Source organism: Hemitrygon akajei, chromosome 16 (assembly GCF_048418815.1).
Source record: "Hemitrygon akajei chromosome 16, sHemAka1.3, whole genome shotgun sequence".
In the NCBI taxonomy this organism is placed as follows: Eukaryota; Metazoa; Chordata; class Chondrichthyes; order Myliobatiformes; family Dasyatidae; genus Hemitrygon; species Hemitrygon akajei.
The window spans coordinates 72,238,949-72,256,054 of NC_133139.1; the positions used below are offsets into that span (position 1 = coordinate 72,238,949).

A 17,106-nucleotide genomic window follows, 5' to 3' on the forward strand; every position below is an offset into this window, starting at 1 on the left:
CCAACAAACACTCTGTGGTCTCCAGGTTGGGAACCCCTGGCAGAAGGATACAAGTCCAGTATATGGAAATGGAATTGAATAGATATGGTGAATCAAAAGGACCCATTTCTGTGCTGAAGATTTTATGATTCTATATTCATAACGTTCAGATGGTGCCCCTGTGAGTCCATTTTTCCATGCCTGATTACAGTGCAAGTATAAGAAAATCTAGTCTACACAAGAACATGTGGCGTATCTAAACCATCGGTCTAGAAAATGTCAAATTCCACTATTGTTTTATTTGAAAGTTCATTCTCCCACTACTCAGCTTCTCTGTGGAAACCCCCAAATCCATCTAAAACTTCCCTTTTATTAAATAAAGCTTTAATACTTCATTCAATTCCAACAATTAAATTTTCTGTTTTATTCCATACCATTTTATGAAACTTGTCTTCATCCTGAAACTAATTTCTGTTTTCTCTCCACAAATTCTATAGAACCTACTGAGTACTACTAACACCTTCTGTTTTTACTTCAGAATTCCAGCATCGGCAGATTGTTTTCATTTTCAATCCTTTTTTATTAATTTAAAAGATTAAGGATAAATACAAGTCAGAGGAGAAGTTATCTCAAATACATATTTCAATAAAAGTACAAAGAAAGGAATATACACCGTCAAAATCATATGTAGTATAGTATTAAGCTAATATAAAGAAAAAAAGAACCACAACTCTTCTTAACAATTCATAGAAAAAAGACACAAAAATTTCTATTATTGAGAGAAAAAAAATCCCCACTAAACTAACCTAAAACAAAAAAAAGGGGACTGGGCAGTTTATTTTGAGGATACAATTTTTTAAAAAAAGGAAGAATCCTTCTGGTTGCTACAGACTGTTTTACGAAAATATTTTTCTTGGTTGGAACCTGATGCAAACAATGGTGCACTTGAAATAACCCTGGAGTTCAAACTAACTACCAAGAGAAATTTATAAAAGGCAAGATGTGCATAAACAGCAGTTGCTCTTCTTAAGCAATAAATGCTTTTTCAGAAACAAAGAGATCCCAAATCTACAATTCTGTTCTTGGAGCAAGAACATTTACTATGGATAAAGAACTGATTTACAGAAAAGTTCAGAAACAGTTATTACCCTTAGTCATTAGGCTTTTGAACCAGAGGGTTAAATACCGTAGATTCCGGATTTTAAGCCGCTACTTTTTTCCCACATTTTGAACAGCTTTGAACTTTGCGGCCAATAATCCGAAGTGGCTAATGCATGATTTTTTTCATGCCGCCTCGTAAACATTTTGCCTCATAACAGTAGACCAATAAAATTGATGAGTAGTTCACAGAGGTCCAATGAAATTGTACGATAAATCAAGCGCACTTTCACAATTAAATTATTGTAAATCAGTCATTTGTACTCACCCTCATCAACATGGAAAACACTCGAAGCATTGTGCTGCCTACTTAGTTTAAACTATATTTGTTTTCTGTACTACATCGCGGGATGCTATGACGTCACACCCGGTTTCGCGGTGTCTTGTGGGAAAATGCCGGTTTGCGATGAAACGGGACGGAGGGAGGGAGCGCATTACGCGAGCGGCTTTGGATCTGAGCGAACTCTGCTTTTAAGTTAAAGGTATCAATAACTTTTCCTGGTAGGCTGCAATATATATATTTTTTTACCAGTCGTTAGGAGATATTGGAATGTTGTTCAGTAAAGAAGTATACTTAACGTATATTTAAAAGTAGCCTCGTACGGGCACGGTTCGAAAAAAAGCATTTGCAATATGTATTTGTTTTTGTTACCATATGGATTTAATTAAAAGTTAAAAAAATCCTCATGTGTAATATCTTTCTGTGTAAATATCTCATATTACAACGTGGGACACCTGCGGCCGAAAATCCGGTGCGGCCTAAAATCCGATGCGGCCTTTACAATTAAAAAAATGATTTTATTTCTAAAATTAGAGCCAGCGGCTTTTAATCAGGTGCGCTCTGTAGTCCGGAATCTACGGTACATTCAACTTCACTCACAACACTGAACTTATTCTACAAACTATGGATTCACTCTTAAGGACACTATTACTTGTATTATCAATATTTATTGCTTATTTATTACTATTATTATTTTCTTTTTTTGCATATGCAGTTTGTTGTCCTTTACATCTTTGTTGTGTGCAGTTTTTCACTGATTTTATTGTGTTTCTTTGTATTTATTGTGAATACTGCAAGAAAATGAATCTCAGGGCAGTACATGATGATTTATATGTACTTTGATAATAAATCTACTTTGAACTTTAAGGTTTTTCAGAATCTAGAATACAATAAACAATACAGTTACAAGATAAAGTTTGTGAACCCTTTGCAATTCCCTGGCTTTCTGCATTAGTTACTCATAAAATATGGTCTGATCTTCATCGAAGTCACAGCTATAGAAAAACATAATCTGCCTAAACTAACAACACACAAACAATTGTACTTTTCATGTCTTTAATAAACACATTGTTTAATGATTCACAGTCCAGACCAGAAAAAGTTATGTGAGCCCTTGTATTTAATAGCTGGTAGAACCTCATTTAGCAGCAACAATTTCCACCAAACGTTTCCTGTAGATACTGATCAGAATTGCATAACAGTGAGGAGGAATTTTACACCATTCCACCATACAAAACTGTTTCAGTTCATCAACATTTCTGAGATACCATGCCTGATCAGTCCTCTTCAGGTCATGCTACAACATTTCAATTGGGTTAAGGTCTGGATTCTGACTTGACCATTCCAAAACATGAATTTTCTGCTTTTTAAACCATTCAATTGTTGAGTTACTCGTATTTCAGATCACTTTCTTGTTGCGTCATCAAATTTCTATTAAGCTTCAGGTGATAGACTGCTACCCTGACATTCTCCTGTAAAATGTCTTGATACAATTTTGAATTCAATGTTCCCTCAATGATTGCAACCAGTCCAGGCCCTGAGGCATCAAAGCAATCCCAAACCATGATGCTCCTTCCTCCATGCTTCACATTTGGGATGAGGTTTTGGTGTTGGTGTGCAGTTCCCTTTTTCCTCCAAACATAGTGGTGTGTATTTCTACGAAGAACTTCAACTTTTGTCTCATCTGTCCACACAACATTGTCCCAGAAGCACAGTGGAACATCCAGGTGGTCTTTTACAACCTTGTGATATAGACACCAATGTTTCTTTTTGGAGAGAAATAGTTTCTTCCATGGTATCTTTCTGCGAACACCATTCTTCTGCAGTGTTTTTCTTATGGTGGACACATGAACAGAGACTTTAGCAAGTTCCAGATCTTTTGCTGTTACCCTTGGATTCTTTTTCACCACCTTCAGTATTGCACTTTGCACTCATGGTGTGATCTTTGCAGGACACCCACCCCTAAGGAGAGTAGCAACAGTACTGAATTCCTTCCATTTGTAAGACAATTTTTCTTACTGTGCCCCAATGAACACTCAGGTCTTTAGAAATGCTTTTGTAGCCTTTTCCAACTTCATGCATCTCTAAAATTCTTCTAAGGTCCTCTAAAAGTTGTTTTGATCAAGGCATGGTACCCATAAACAGATCTTTCTTGAGAACAGCAGGCTCTGTCAGTAAACTGACTTTGCGTGTCATTTTTACAGGGAAGGGCATCTCTACAACCCACACCTCCAATCTCAGTTCATTGATTAACACCTGACTTCAAATAGCTTTTGTAGATGGCATTATCCCAGAGGTTTGCATACTTTCTTGAACCTAGACTGTCATTGTTTAAAAAGTGTACTCAGCATTGATGAGAAGTACAATTGTTTGTGCGTTAATAGTTTAGGCTGATTGTGTTTGTCTATTATTGTGACTTAGATGAAGATCGGGTCATGTTTTATGAGTAATTAATGCAGAAAACCAGGTAATGGCAAAGGGTTCACAAACTTTTCCTTCCAACTGTATGCTCTCTCAAGGCAGTAATATATCAGAGCCAGGTAAGGTACTGCAATACTGGCATGAACAAAAAAGTCTAAATGAATTGACATTTTCAATGTTGATTAGACTGACAGTAGTGTACTTATCAAGGTTAGGTAATACATTCAAAGAAACTTTAGATACTGGGAATAACAATTGTATCTCACAAAATACTTTGGAGGAATATCTCATTCAATATTCAGTTCTCAATGCAAACACCAAACTGTTGGAGGATCTCAGCAGATCAAACAGAATCTGTGGAGGCAAAGGGATAGTCGATGTTTCAGGGTGAGACTCTGCATTAGGACCTGAGGAAGGCCATCCATCACCTGCCTGCCTCCACAGATGCGGAGTTCCTGCAGAAGTGTGTTTTTGCTCTTGATTACAGTAAGTACAGTCTGTTGAATCTTCAGTTTCCAATGATTTACTGAACAATGCACATTAGCCGTCATAAGTAATATATACCGGCAGGTAATGCTAATCCAATATTTAATTAGAGTATTCACATTTGATAAACCTAGAAAACAATAAACAATGCCTACAAAGTTGATCTTATGCCTTAACTTTGAGATTAGGCTTTTCTAAAATTCCACATTGGCACCTAAGTGGTCAGATCTTTAAATTAAACAAATAAAACCTGGAATCAAAACTGCAAATACAAGAAAACACTCAGCAGTTTTGGCAGAATCCCTGGAAAAGAAGTTAATGCCACAAAATAAAAGACTTCAACATAATTTGAAGACAGAATACGTTATCTCAAGTTGCAGAGAAGGTAGATAGTACATTGAAGAGCGGGCTGCGCTAATAAACTGTCTCTTAATTCCCGTTTATCTTCCCATTTAGACTCATAAAGTCACAGAACACTATAGCACAAAAGTAAGCCTTTCAGCCCATCTAGCCCATACTGAGTAATTAATCTGCTAGTTCCATCAACCTGCACCCAGACCATAGACCTCCATACTCCTCCCATTCAGGTATCTATCCAAATTCTTCTTAAATGTTGAAGATGACCCCACATCCACTGTTTGTGCTGACAGCTCATTCCACACTCTCACTACCCTCTAATTAAAAAAGTTGCCCCTCACCCTTACCCTATGACCTCCAGCTGTAGTTTCACTCTTCCTCAGTGGAAACATTAGCCATTCTCCAGTCCTCAGGGACTGATCCTGAATCTAAGGAACATTGGAAAATGATTACCAATGCATCCGCAATTTCCAGGGCCACCTCCTTTAGTACCCTAGGGTGCAGACCATCTGGACCTGGGGATTTGTCAGCCTTCAGTCCCATCAGTCTTCTCATCACCGTTTCCTTCCGAATGTCAATCTGTTTCATTTCCTCTGTTACCCTATGTCCTTGGCCCATCCATACATCTGGGAGATTGCTTGTGTCTTCCTTAGTGAAAACAGATCTAAAGTACTCATTAAATTCTTCTGCCATTTCTGTTTCCCATAACAATTTCACCCAATTCATTCTTCAAGGGCCCAACGTTGTTCTTAACTATCTTCTTTCTCTTCACATACCTAAAAAAGCTTTTGCTATCTTCGTTTATATTCCTGGCTAGCTTGCGTTCGTACCTCATTTTTTCTCCCTGTATTGTCTTTTTAGTTAAGTTCTGTTGTTCCTTAAAAACTTCCCAATCATCTGTCCTCCCACTCACCTTAGCTCTGTCATATTTCCTTTTTTTTTAATGCTATGCAATCTCTGACTTCCTTTGTCAACCACTGCGGCCCCTTTCCCCCCTTTGAATCCTTCCTTCTCTGGGGGATGAACTGATTTTGCACCTTGTGCATTATTCCCAAGAATACCTGCCATTGCTGTTCCACTGTCTTTTCTGCTAGGCTATACGTCCAGTCAACTTTGGCCAGCTCCTCCCTCATGGCTCCATAGTTTCCCCTGTTCATCTGCAACACTGACACCTCCAAGCTGCCCTTATCCTTCTCAAATTGCAAATAAAAGCTTATCATATTGTGATCACTACCTCCTAATGGCTCCTTTACTGCGAGATCGCTTATCAAATTCTGTTCATTACATAACACTAAATCCAGAATAGTCTTGTCCCTGGTCGGCTCTCGTACAAGCTGTTCCAAGAATGCATCCCGTAGGTACTCTACAAACTCCCTATCCTGTGGTCCAGCACCAACCTGATTCTCCCAGTTCACCTGCATGTTGAAATCCCCCATAACTACTGCGACATTACCTTTGCCACATGCCAATGTTAAGTCCCTATTCAACTTGCACCCAATATCCATGCTACTGTTTGGTGGCCTGTAGACAACACCCATTTGGGTCCTTTTGCCCTTACTGTTCCTCAGTTCTATCCACACAGACTCTACTTCTCCTGACCCTATGTCCCCCCTTGCAAAGGACTGAATCTCATTCCTCACCAACAGGGCCACCCCACCTCCTCTGCCCACATTTCTGTCCCTACGATAGCATGTATACCCTTGTACATTCATTTCCCAGGTCTGATCTTCCTGCAGCCATGTCTCCGTTATCCCAACAACATCATAGTTACCCATTCGCACCTGGGCTTCAAGCTCATCCGCCTTATTTCTGACACTTCGTGCATTCAGATATAGAATTTTTAGCCCATTTCTCCTCTCTCTGTTTGAATCGCTGCCTATTGTGCTTAACCCAGCTCCCCGAACTCCCATCGGGCTATACACCCCTAGAATTTTGTTGCCCTTCCTAAATTTACTTATTCTTTCAACACATTTAACTTGTTCCGCCCCACCTTCCTCTACTACACACTTAATATGAAGGCCAATGTGCCAAAAACTTTCTTTACGACCCTATCAACCTGTGATGCCACTCTCAAGGATTATGAATCTATATTCCCAGATCCCTCTGTTCGACAGCACACTTCTGTACACTAGCACTCATCGTGTTAAACCTATCCTAGCTGGTCCTCCCAAAATGCAATACCTCACACTTGTTTGCATTAAATTCCATCTGTCTTTTTTAACCCATTTTTACAGTTGGTTCAGATCCTGTTGCAAGCTTTGATAGTTTTCAACTACACCAACAATCTTGGTGTCATCCGTGAGTTTACCGCAATATCAACCAGACTGTTGATACAGATGACAAACAACAATGAATTCCTGCAGCACTGCACTAGTCACAGGCTTCTAGTTACAGAGGCAACCATTTACTACCACTTTCTGCTTCCTCCCACAAAGCCAGTGTCTAATCTAAGTTACTACCTCTTCTTGAATGCTCAGCAACTGTACCGTCATGACCAGCCTCCCATGTGGGATCTTGTCAAAGGCCTTGCTAAAGTCCATGTAGACAACATCCACTGCCTTACCTTTATCAACTTCACCAGTAACTTCCTTGAAAAACTCTATAAGATTGGTTAGACATGACATCCCATGCACAAAGCTATGTTGACTATTCTTAATCAATCCCTGTCTATCCAAATACTTCTACATCCAAAACTTAGAATACCTTCCAATAACTTGCCCACTACTGATGTCAGGCTTACTAGCCTATAATTCCTGGCTTATTCTTAGAGCCTCGCTCAAACAACAAAACAATATTAGCACATCAATCCTCCGCAACTCACCCATAGCTAAGGTTGTCTTAAGTATCTCTACTAGGGTCCCTGCAATTTCTGCACTAGCCTCCCACAGGGTTAAGGGAACATCTTGTTGGGCCCAGGGTATTTATCCATCCTAATCTGCCTCAAGACAACAAACACCTCCTCCTCGGTAATCTGTATAGGGTCTGCATTGCTTCACATCTATTGACTCAGTGAATATCTCTCCAGTAAATACAGATGCAAAAAAATCCATTTAAGATCTCCTCCATCTCTTCCAATCATTCAGAGGACCAATTTTGCCCTTGCTCTCCTTTTCCTCTTAATTTATCCATAGAAGCCCTTAGTTTTATCCTTCACCCTGTCTGCAAGGGCAACCTCGTGCCTTGTTTCAGCCCTCCTGATTTTTCTTATAAGTGTTCTCTTGCATTTCTTATACTCAAGTACCTCATTTGTTCCTACCTACCTAAACCAGTTTTGCACCTCCTTTTTTCTTAACCAGAGCCTCAATATCTCTCAAAAACTAATGTCTCTAAACCTAATGTCATTGCCTGTATTTCTGACAGGAACATACACACTCTGTAATTTCAAAATTCCACCTCTGAAGTCCTTCAACTTACCAACTACACCTTTGTCAGAAAACAACCTGTCCCAATCCACACTTGCCAGATCCTTTCTGATACCATCAAAATTGGCTTTCTTCCAATTTAGAATCTTAACCTGTAGACCAGACCTGTCCTCTTCCATAATTACTTAAAACTAATGGCATTATAATCACTAGATGCAAAGTGTTCCCCAACACAAACTTCGTTAACCTCCCCTGTCTCATTTCCTAATTGGAGATCTCTTGCACTCTCTCTAGTTGGGACTTCTATGTACTCAATCCCAGTCTGTTGGTTGGTCTATAATATAATCCATTTAATGTGGTCATACATTTCTTATTCTTCAATTTCATCCATAAAGCCTCATTAGACAAGATCTCCTGTCCTGAGTGAGCACTGCTGTGACATTTTCCCTGACTAGTAACATCAACCCTACCACTTTAATTCCCCTTGCTCTATCACGTCTAAAACAACAGAGCTCCAGAACACTGAGCTGCCAGTACTGCCCCTCCTACAACCAAGTCTCACCAAAGGCTGCAATGTCATAATTCCACATGCTGATCCAGGCCCTAAGCTCATCCACCTTTCCTACAACACTCCTCGCAGTTCAGAACATTAGTCCCACCATGCTTGACTTATTGATTCCTGACTTTGTACGTAGGTTTAACAAAATCTTTCTCTACAACCACTCTACTATCTGTGCTGGTTCCCATCCCCTGGCAACTCTAGCTTAACCATCCCCCACACCCTGTTCACCCTGTGTAGCAAACCCTCCTGCTAGGATATTAGTCCCCCTCCAGTTCAGTTACAAACTGACCCTTCTGTACAGGTCCCACCTTCCCTGGAAAAGAGCCTAAAGATCCAAAAATCTGAAGCCCTCCCTCCTGCCACGTGTTAAACTCTGTGATTTTCCTATTTCTGGCGTTACTAGCATGAGGCACAGGTAGCAATCCTGCGATCACAACCCCGGAGGTCCTATCCTTAACTTAGCACTGAACTTTCTGAACTCACTTTGCAGGACCTTTTCACCCCTCCTACCTGTCATTTGTACTGATGTGGAACACAATCTCCCACTAAGAATGCTGTGGATTTGATCCGACATGTCCATAACCTAGCACCGAGGAGGGTACATACCATCCAGGAATCTTGTTCTCATCCACAGAACCTCCTTTTTATTCCCCTATCACTACAACTTGCCTCTTCTCCCTCTTCCCTTCTCAGCCACAAAGCCAGACTCAGTGCAAGGGACCTGACTGTTGTGGCTTTCCTCTGTGAGATCATCCCCCCCTCCCCCACCAACAATATCCAAACCTGTTGTTGAGGGGAATAGCCACAGGGATACGCTGCACAGCTGTCTATCTCCTTTCCCCCTTCTGACTGTCACCTACTTACCTGTAATCTGCACCTTGGGTGTACCTAGCTCACTGTATGTCCTATCAACCCTGAGCCCCTCACATGATCTGTTCATTCAGTTCCAGCTGCAAATCCTCAACACGGTCTGTTAGAGGCTGCAGCTGGACTCACTTCTTGCAGGTATAGTTGCCACAGACTTATGTAGGTCTCCCTGCCTTCCCACATCTTGTAAAAAGAGCATTCCACTATCCTTCCTTGCATCCCTATTGCTCTAAATGTTCAATAAGAAAGAAAGAAAGAATAAATAACAATAAGCCAAAGGGTCAACTCCCTACTCTAACACAGGCCCACTCATAGAATGGCTGCTCCGCTTAAACTTAACTTTTTTTTGGCCCTTGTCAAGTATCCAATTATGCACAATCCAATGTCTACTCAGGAACTATGGCACAGTTTGTTAAGTTTCTCTATACAAGTGCCTCTAAAATACCTTCCTTTTCTAAACCATGAGTTCCACTTTATAACCCTTGGACACAGCCCTTGACCATACCTGCTCTATTTCCCACACCTTTGTTCTAAGCCACTATTCCAGACACAACAAGGAAAAGGCTCACATTTGTTCTCATCATCAACTAATGTATCTCATCTTCCTTTTCAGTTTTCAGCACCTTCAATAAGATTCCACCACCACATACACCTTCCTTTCCTCTCTCATTTCAGTACCCTGCACTGATCTGGGTCTGCTCTTCCATGTGTACCAATCATACCTTGTTGTGGCACTTTTCCATGCAACCACAGGTGATACAACACCTGCTCTTTTACATTATCCCTTCTCACCATTCAGAAAGACCTTCATTTCTATTTAGTCCTGACGAAGGGTCTCAGCCCAAAACGTCGACAGTGCTTCTCCTGCTGTGTTCCACCAGCATTTTGTGTGTGTTATTTCTATTTAGTGTACTGATTTCTCCACCTCTACTGTGGAGTGACATAGGGTGACCACTTAGCAGAACACCCAAGTTTAGTCCTAGGGCAAACCTTAAGCTTCAGTTGCCTGTAACTTTGAATTCTTCATTCTGCTTCTATTCTAAACTATCTGCCCATAGCTTTCTGCATTGTTCCAAGGGCAACTTCTCTTCCTTCTAGGCAGTTATCAGTTTTCTAGACACTAGATCAAATTCAACATTTTCTGTTGTCTATATTTGTGGTGAGGGACAGAAGTCTCAACAAACATCTTTAATATCTCTTTACAGCGGTCAACTGTTCTTCCAGGTTTCAAACACCATCATTCCAGTGCCCAAGAGAACATCAATAGGGTCTAAATAATTACTGCACAGAGGAACTGACTTCAACATTCATGAAATGCTTTGAGTGGCTGGTAAAGGATCATATAAAATCTCAGCTTCCAGTTACATTGGACGCTTTCTGATTCACCCACTGCTCAAACCAGTGCACTGATTATGCCCTCCACTCTATCCTGTCCCACCTAAAAAATGATGCCTCATATGCCAGGAAGTTGTTCATTGACTTCAGACTGGTGTTTAACAGAATAATTTCTTAGAGGCTTGTGGGTAAAATGTTCTTACTGGGACTTAACAACCCTCTCTGTAACCGGATCTTGGACTTCTTGATGGAAAGACCCCTGTCCGTCTGGGTTGGCAGCAACATCTCAAGCTCCATAAAGCAGAGCACTGGTGCCCCCCCCCCCCGGGCAGTCAGCTCAGCCTTCCGCTGACTCACAACACTGCTCAAACAACATCAAGTTTGTGATGATACTACAATGGTTAGCCTCAACAGCAATAATGATGTGTCAGCATACGGAGGAGGTGGAGAGACTTGTCAACTGATGTGAGAACAATGACCCGAGTCTCAAAGTGAACAAGACTAGAGAAGACTGGGACTTCAGGAAGGTGAAGGCTGACCACTCTCCATTGCACATCAATGTTTCTGTCAAGGAGAGAGTGAAGAGCACACAGTTCCTTGGTGTGCATGTAATGGACAATCTAATCTGGACCACTTCCTCATCTAGTCAAGGAAGCACAGCAGCACATTCACTTTGAGGAGATTAAGGGATACAAGGCTTCCTGCCCCCATTCTAACAACTTTCTACAGTACCATTGTGTGCCCTGTCTAGTTCCATCATTGTGTGGTACGAAAGCTGCAAGGCATCGGACCACAAGACCCTACCGAGGACAGTAAAAACCGCTGAGAGGATCACCAAGGTCTCCCTCCCTACCAATTATGATTTACTGGGAGTGTTGTATACAAAGGGCCCAAAGCATTGTTCAGGACACCTACCACCCATCCCACAATCTCTTTGACCAAATACCATCAGGAAGGATGAGTAGATCTGCCAAACTGGGTAATAGCTTCTTCCCTGAGGTTGTGAGAATAACCTGCTACCCCAAGGTCTCATCACTAGGACTGTTTACCAGTGCTGTGGACTACACACTCATTCAATTACATTTTACTAATTTATTTGTGGTAATATTTTGTTTTATATGCTGTGTAACTATGTTTTGTGGGTACACCAAGATCCAGAAAAATATTGCCTTATTTGGTTGCATATAAGTACAGTCAGATGACAATAAACTTGAACTTGAGATTGACAAGTTCAGCAGCATGTAAAATTAACTCTACTTTTCTCTTGCCGTTGAAGCTGCCTGGTCTACAGAGCAATTCCTATACCTTTAATCTCTTTCTAAAAGTCCCCATCAATTTGTAATAAGGTGGTTTCACCAACTTTATCACAACCACAATTCTGGCACTACCTGATCAAAAGTATTCTGTTTGCACTATACATTCCTTCATCCACAACTTAACACTATTATTTTTACACTGAGAATTCTTTGACAAGATTAATTTGCAACCGTCTCACAGGTGCTGCCTGACCTTCTGCGTGTTTCCATTTTTTTTGTTCCAGTTGAGATTTCTAGCCCTGCAATTTCTTTAAAATTTATGTGGTCGCTGGAAATCTTAACAGGAGCACTCTAGAAACATTCCGCTTAAGCAGTGTCTGTTAACGGAATTACCGATCCTGGTCTATGGCCTACCTAATTAAACACTATTGGGTTCTCTGTCTTCACAGACACTGCCAACTTAGTGAATATTTCCAGTATCGTCGATTTATAAACCATTCCGTTTTAGCCAACGTTTCCACATTTAAGGCGATTCTTTACATTGTTTTATATCCATGTTCGTAATCCTTGTTTTCGTGAGTGGGAACACTGAGAGAGCCCAGATAACACCGATACTAAATGCGGCCACGGGCTTCCATCGATGTGGGAGTGGGAGTCTGCGGATTCGGTGCCTCCGTCATCCACACCCCAACCTCAGCTGGCCAGGGCTGTTTATAAATAAACAGGCCACAGGGCCCGACGAGCCTGGGGGCAGAACCATTTCCGTCTACAGCCAACCCCACAGGAAGCACGTATGTGGGATAGATTGGCCGGTCAATCTGACTGACGGGTGTCTCTGAGGCTCGATTGGCCTCAATGGTGGGCAATTAAAAACACATCCCACGGCTGCCACCACCACCGAGCAGTAGAAGGGGTCCTGTCGTGGCTTCTGCCACACGTTCGATGTGGTGGCTGCGAGAAGGACATTCGGAGGAGGACAGGTTGGTTCCTCCACCTCGACTTGTCACAATATAAGCCCAACAGCCATCCCATTTATGCCCTGATCTGATTGGGCCGTAAAGAGGATTTACACAGATTCTGACGCAGGCAGCCATTCTGATTGGTCAGAATAGCTGTCTGTCGTGGTGGATACCTCCTCTAGAGATGACGCGGCCTGGTTTCCGTTGTCAGGGCACTGTGGGGTCCGATCCTGCGCCTCGGGCACTGGGCCGACACACCCCCTCCCCAGACCACCGGCCTCTTTGCTTACTTGGTCGGGGTCTCCTCGGGCTGGAAGGCGAGCTCATGTCGAGGGAGAGGTCGATCCGGCGCCGCGCCTCTCTGTTCTCCTGTTTCAGCTTGGCTTCCAGACGCGACAACTTCTGCTCCAAGGAGGAGGCCGCCATCTTAGCTCAAGATGCGGAGGGAGCGCGCAGGCGCGTGAAACCCAGCTGCCGCCCCTCCCCCTCCTGCGGATGCCCGACTCCACCTTTCCGCCTGCGTAGCTCCGGCCTTCAACTCCTCCCTCGGGCATCGAGAGCCTCCTCAGCGGGATTCTCCAACCTGGAACCAGATCAATCGTCCGAACCCTTACAAGTCCGGGTTCGAAGAACGTGGTTTCCCTTCTACTAACCATTGATGCTTCCCTCACCCGCATCTTCTCCATTTCCCGGACATCTACGCTCACCCATCTTCCCATCACTTTAACAGGGATAGAGTTCCTCTTGTCCTCACCTACCATCAAACACATCTTTACTCCTCCTTCCCCCTCTGATTTCTGCAGGGATCGCTCCCTCAGCGATTCCCTTGTTCATTCATCTCCCTCCTGGTACACAATCCTGCAAACGACATAAATGCTACATCTGTCCATTCCCCTCCAATCAGAGACCAAATTATCCTCCCAGGTGAGGCAACACCTGTGATCATTAATGGAGTGTGTGGAGCAGGTTAAGACCTACAAGTATCTGGGAGTACAGTTAGACGAGAAGCTAGACTGGACTGCCAACACAGATGCCTTGTGCAGGAAGGCACAGAGTCGACTGTACTTCCTTATAAGGTTGGCGTCATTCAATGTTTGTAGTGAGATGCTGAAGATGTTCTATAGGTCAGTTGTGGAGAGCGCCCTCTTCTTTGTGGTGGCGTGTTGGGGAGGCAGCATTAAGAAGAGGGACACCTCACGTCTTAATAAGCTGGTAAGGAAGGCGGGCTCTGTCGTGGGCAAAGTACTGGAGAGTATAACATCGGTAGCAGAGCGAAGGGCGCTGAGCAGGCTACGGTCAATTATGGAAAACCCTGAACATCCTCTACATAGCACCATCCAGAGACAGAAGCAGTTTCAGCGACAGGTTGCTATCGATGCAATGCTCCTCAGACAGGATGAAGAGATCAATACTCCCCAATGCCATTCGACTTTACAATTCAACCGCCAGGAGTAAGATATGTTAAAGTGCCGGGGTTAGGACTCAATGTATTTAAGTAAACTACTTAAGAACTTTTTAAAAGCTATTATTAATGCTTTTTGAGAGGGTGATTTTAGATGCATATCATTTTTACTGAGTTAAGTATTGTATGTAATTAGTTTTGCTACAATAAGTGTATGGGACATTGGAAAAAATGTTGAATTTCCCCATGGGGATGAATAAAGTATCTATCTATCTATCTAACACCTAATCTGTGAATCTATCGGGGTTGTTTATTGTATCCGGTGCTCCTGATGCAGCCTCCTCTACATTGGTGAGACCTGATGTAAACTGGGGAACCACTTTATTGAGTACCTCCGCTCCATCTGCCAAAAGCGGGATTTCCCATTAGCCAACCTTTTTAATTCCTATCCCCATTCACGTTCCGATATGTCGATCTACGGCCGCCTCCTGTGACTATGAGGCCTCTCAGTGGAAGGAGCAACACCTTATATTCCATCTGGGTAACCGCGAACCTGACAGCATGTATATTGATTTCTCCTTCCGGTAATTAAAAAAAAATCCCTTCCTCCTGCCGTCATCTTCCATTCCCCACTCTGACCTATCTCTTCTCATCACTTGCCTATCACCTCCCCCCAGTGCCCCTTCTCCTTTCCTTTCTCCCGTGGTCCACTCTCCTCATATAGAGTCCTCCATCTGCAGCCCTTCACCTATCACCTTCTACCTTGTCCTCATTATCCCCCTCTTTCTTTCCCCCCCCCCACCCAGTGTCTTCACCCTTCCTTTCCAACTGATGACGGGTCTTGAAACAAAGCATCAACTGTTTATTTATCTCCATAGATGCTGCCTGACATGCAGAGTTCCTCCAGCATTTTGTGTGCTGCTTTGGCATGGGGGTAGATATGAGTTATGTATGGCTTTGGGTGTCCTTGCTAAAAGTAAGGACTCAGTTGCAGCAGTCATTTAGAAAGCTTTTCATTGCAAGAGTACAGGGGCATCCAAACAGGCCTTAGTGAGATCCCGTCCAGAGTTGCAAAAGCTGTTTTAATTTCCTTATCTGAGGAATGATGATTGCTTCCATAGAGGAAGTGCAACAAAGGCTTGCCAGATTGATTTAAGAGCTGGTAGGACTGATATCAAAAGGTAGATTGAGTTAGTTAGGCCTATATTCAGATTCAGGTCATACCTACCTCCATGCACCTTTAAATGCCAAGCAAGCCTATCACATTTTATTCCACTCAGAAAAGCCAGGCTCTTCTATCATAAGATTGAACCTGGGTCAGACCACCAAATTCCAAACCTCTCCTATTCCAATACGTACCTACAATACGTCAGGTAAATATTACCCATCCAGTTGAACCCAGATTGAATACACTCCATTCTATTCTTCTGCGTTAAGACAACCGAATCAACTCCAAACATGATAGGGCCAAGCCATACTATTCTGGCCAATTCAGTCAAAACAAATCCCATTCCACCTTTAGAGGTTTACCACTTGTCTTTTAATCTAAGTTTCTTGTTCACTTCAGCAAATTAGTCCAAAGCATGCTGCCTCAAGTAAAGCAACCAGGACATTGAAAGACCACCCCCCCCCCCCCCCCCCCACATCAGACATTTTCCATTGGGCAGAAGATACAAAAGCTTGAAAGCACATACCACCAGGCTGAAGGATAGCTTGTACCCTACTGTAGAAAGACTAGTAAATGATTCTCCAGTATGATAAAATGGACTCTTGACCTCACAATCCACCTCATTATGATCTTGTACTTTACCTGTACTGTGAAACAAGGCTTTAACTCCTTGCACTGTGTAATGATTTGATCTGTGACAATTTGCAAGACATTTTTTATTGTATCTTAGTATGTTACAATAATAAATCAGTATTTTTATCACTCAGTATCACTCAATGTACCTTTAAAAATTATTTTATGGCCTTAGACTTATTCCTGGGTTTGCTGCTCTCAAACTGAATTGGAAGTTGAGCATGTTAAATAGAATGGTACAGAACAGGAAAAGACCTTTTGGGCCATGATGTTTGTGCTGAACATGATGCCAAATTTAAACTGCACATCTATCTGTATGTGGTGTACACACAGTGGCCACTCTTAGGACTCTTGGAGCTGTACTTACCACAAGAAATTATGCAGATGCTGAAAATCTAGAGCAGGACACCAAAAAAAAAACTGGAGGAATTCAGCAGGTCAGGCAACATCTATGGAAATTAATAAACAGTTGACGTTTCAGGCCAAGACCCATCTTCCTTTTCAGTCCTGAAACACAAACTACTTTTTCAAAATATTCTTTGCTATGAAACAACTAATTAATCCTGCCTCATTAGATGTGACCACTTTTAAAATAACCTTTTCCAGTCGGACGCATGATTATTGGTGGGTAACCCATACATTACCCATGTTAAAAACAACTTTATTTCCTTACTAATAAACATGCTCCAATAAATAAATACCTGTATGTCAATAAATAATGGTCACAGTCAATGATTTCTTTGTTAAAGTTCTGCTTAAGTGTTTGTAAAGATCACGTTATTGATGTCAGCCTTTATTAGTGCTGCCCCATTTTATCTACATTCCTGAAGGGTATAGAATATTAAGCTCCCTGCCTTCATCTTGCAACGTGTGTTTATCAT

At 42.2% G+C, this 17,106-nt stretch overlaps 1 protein-coding gene across 2 annotated transcripts in view; it reads right to left on the reverse strand.

Annotated features, from left to right (window-relative positions):
• Positions 1–13,593, reverse strand: part of map2k7 (mitogen-activated protein kinase kinase 7) — a 107,656-nt gene extending 94,063 nt beyond the window's left edge. For both annotated transcript variants that reach the window (XM_073069156.1, XM_073069155.1), the window contains exon 1: positions 13,313–13,593. In XM_073069156.1, the coding sequence (XP_072925257.1) occupies positions 13,313–13,448 (136 nt within the window). In that variant the 5' untranslated portion in view covers positions 13,449–13,593. The remainder of the gene's footprint in view (positions 1–13,312) is intronic.
• Between the last annotated feature and the right edge of the window lie 3,513 nt (positions 13,594–17,106).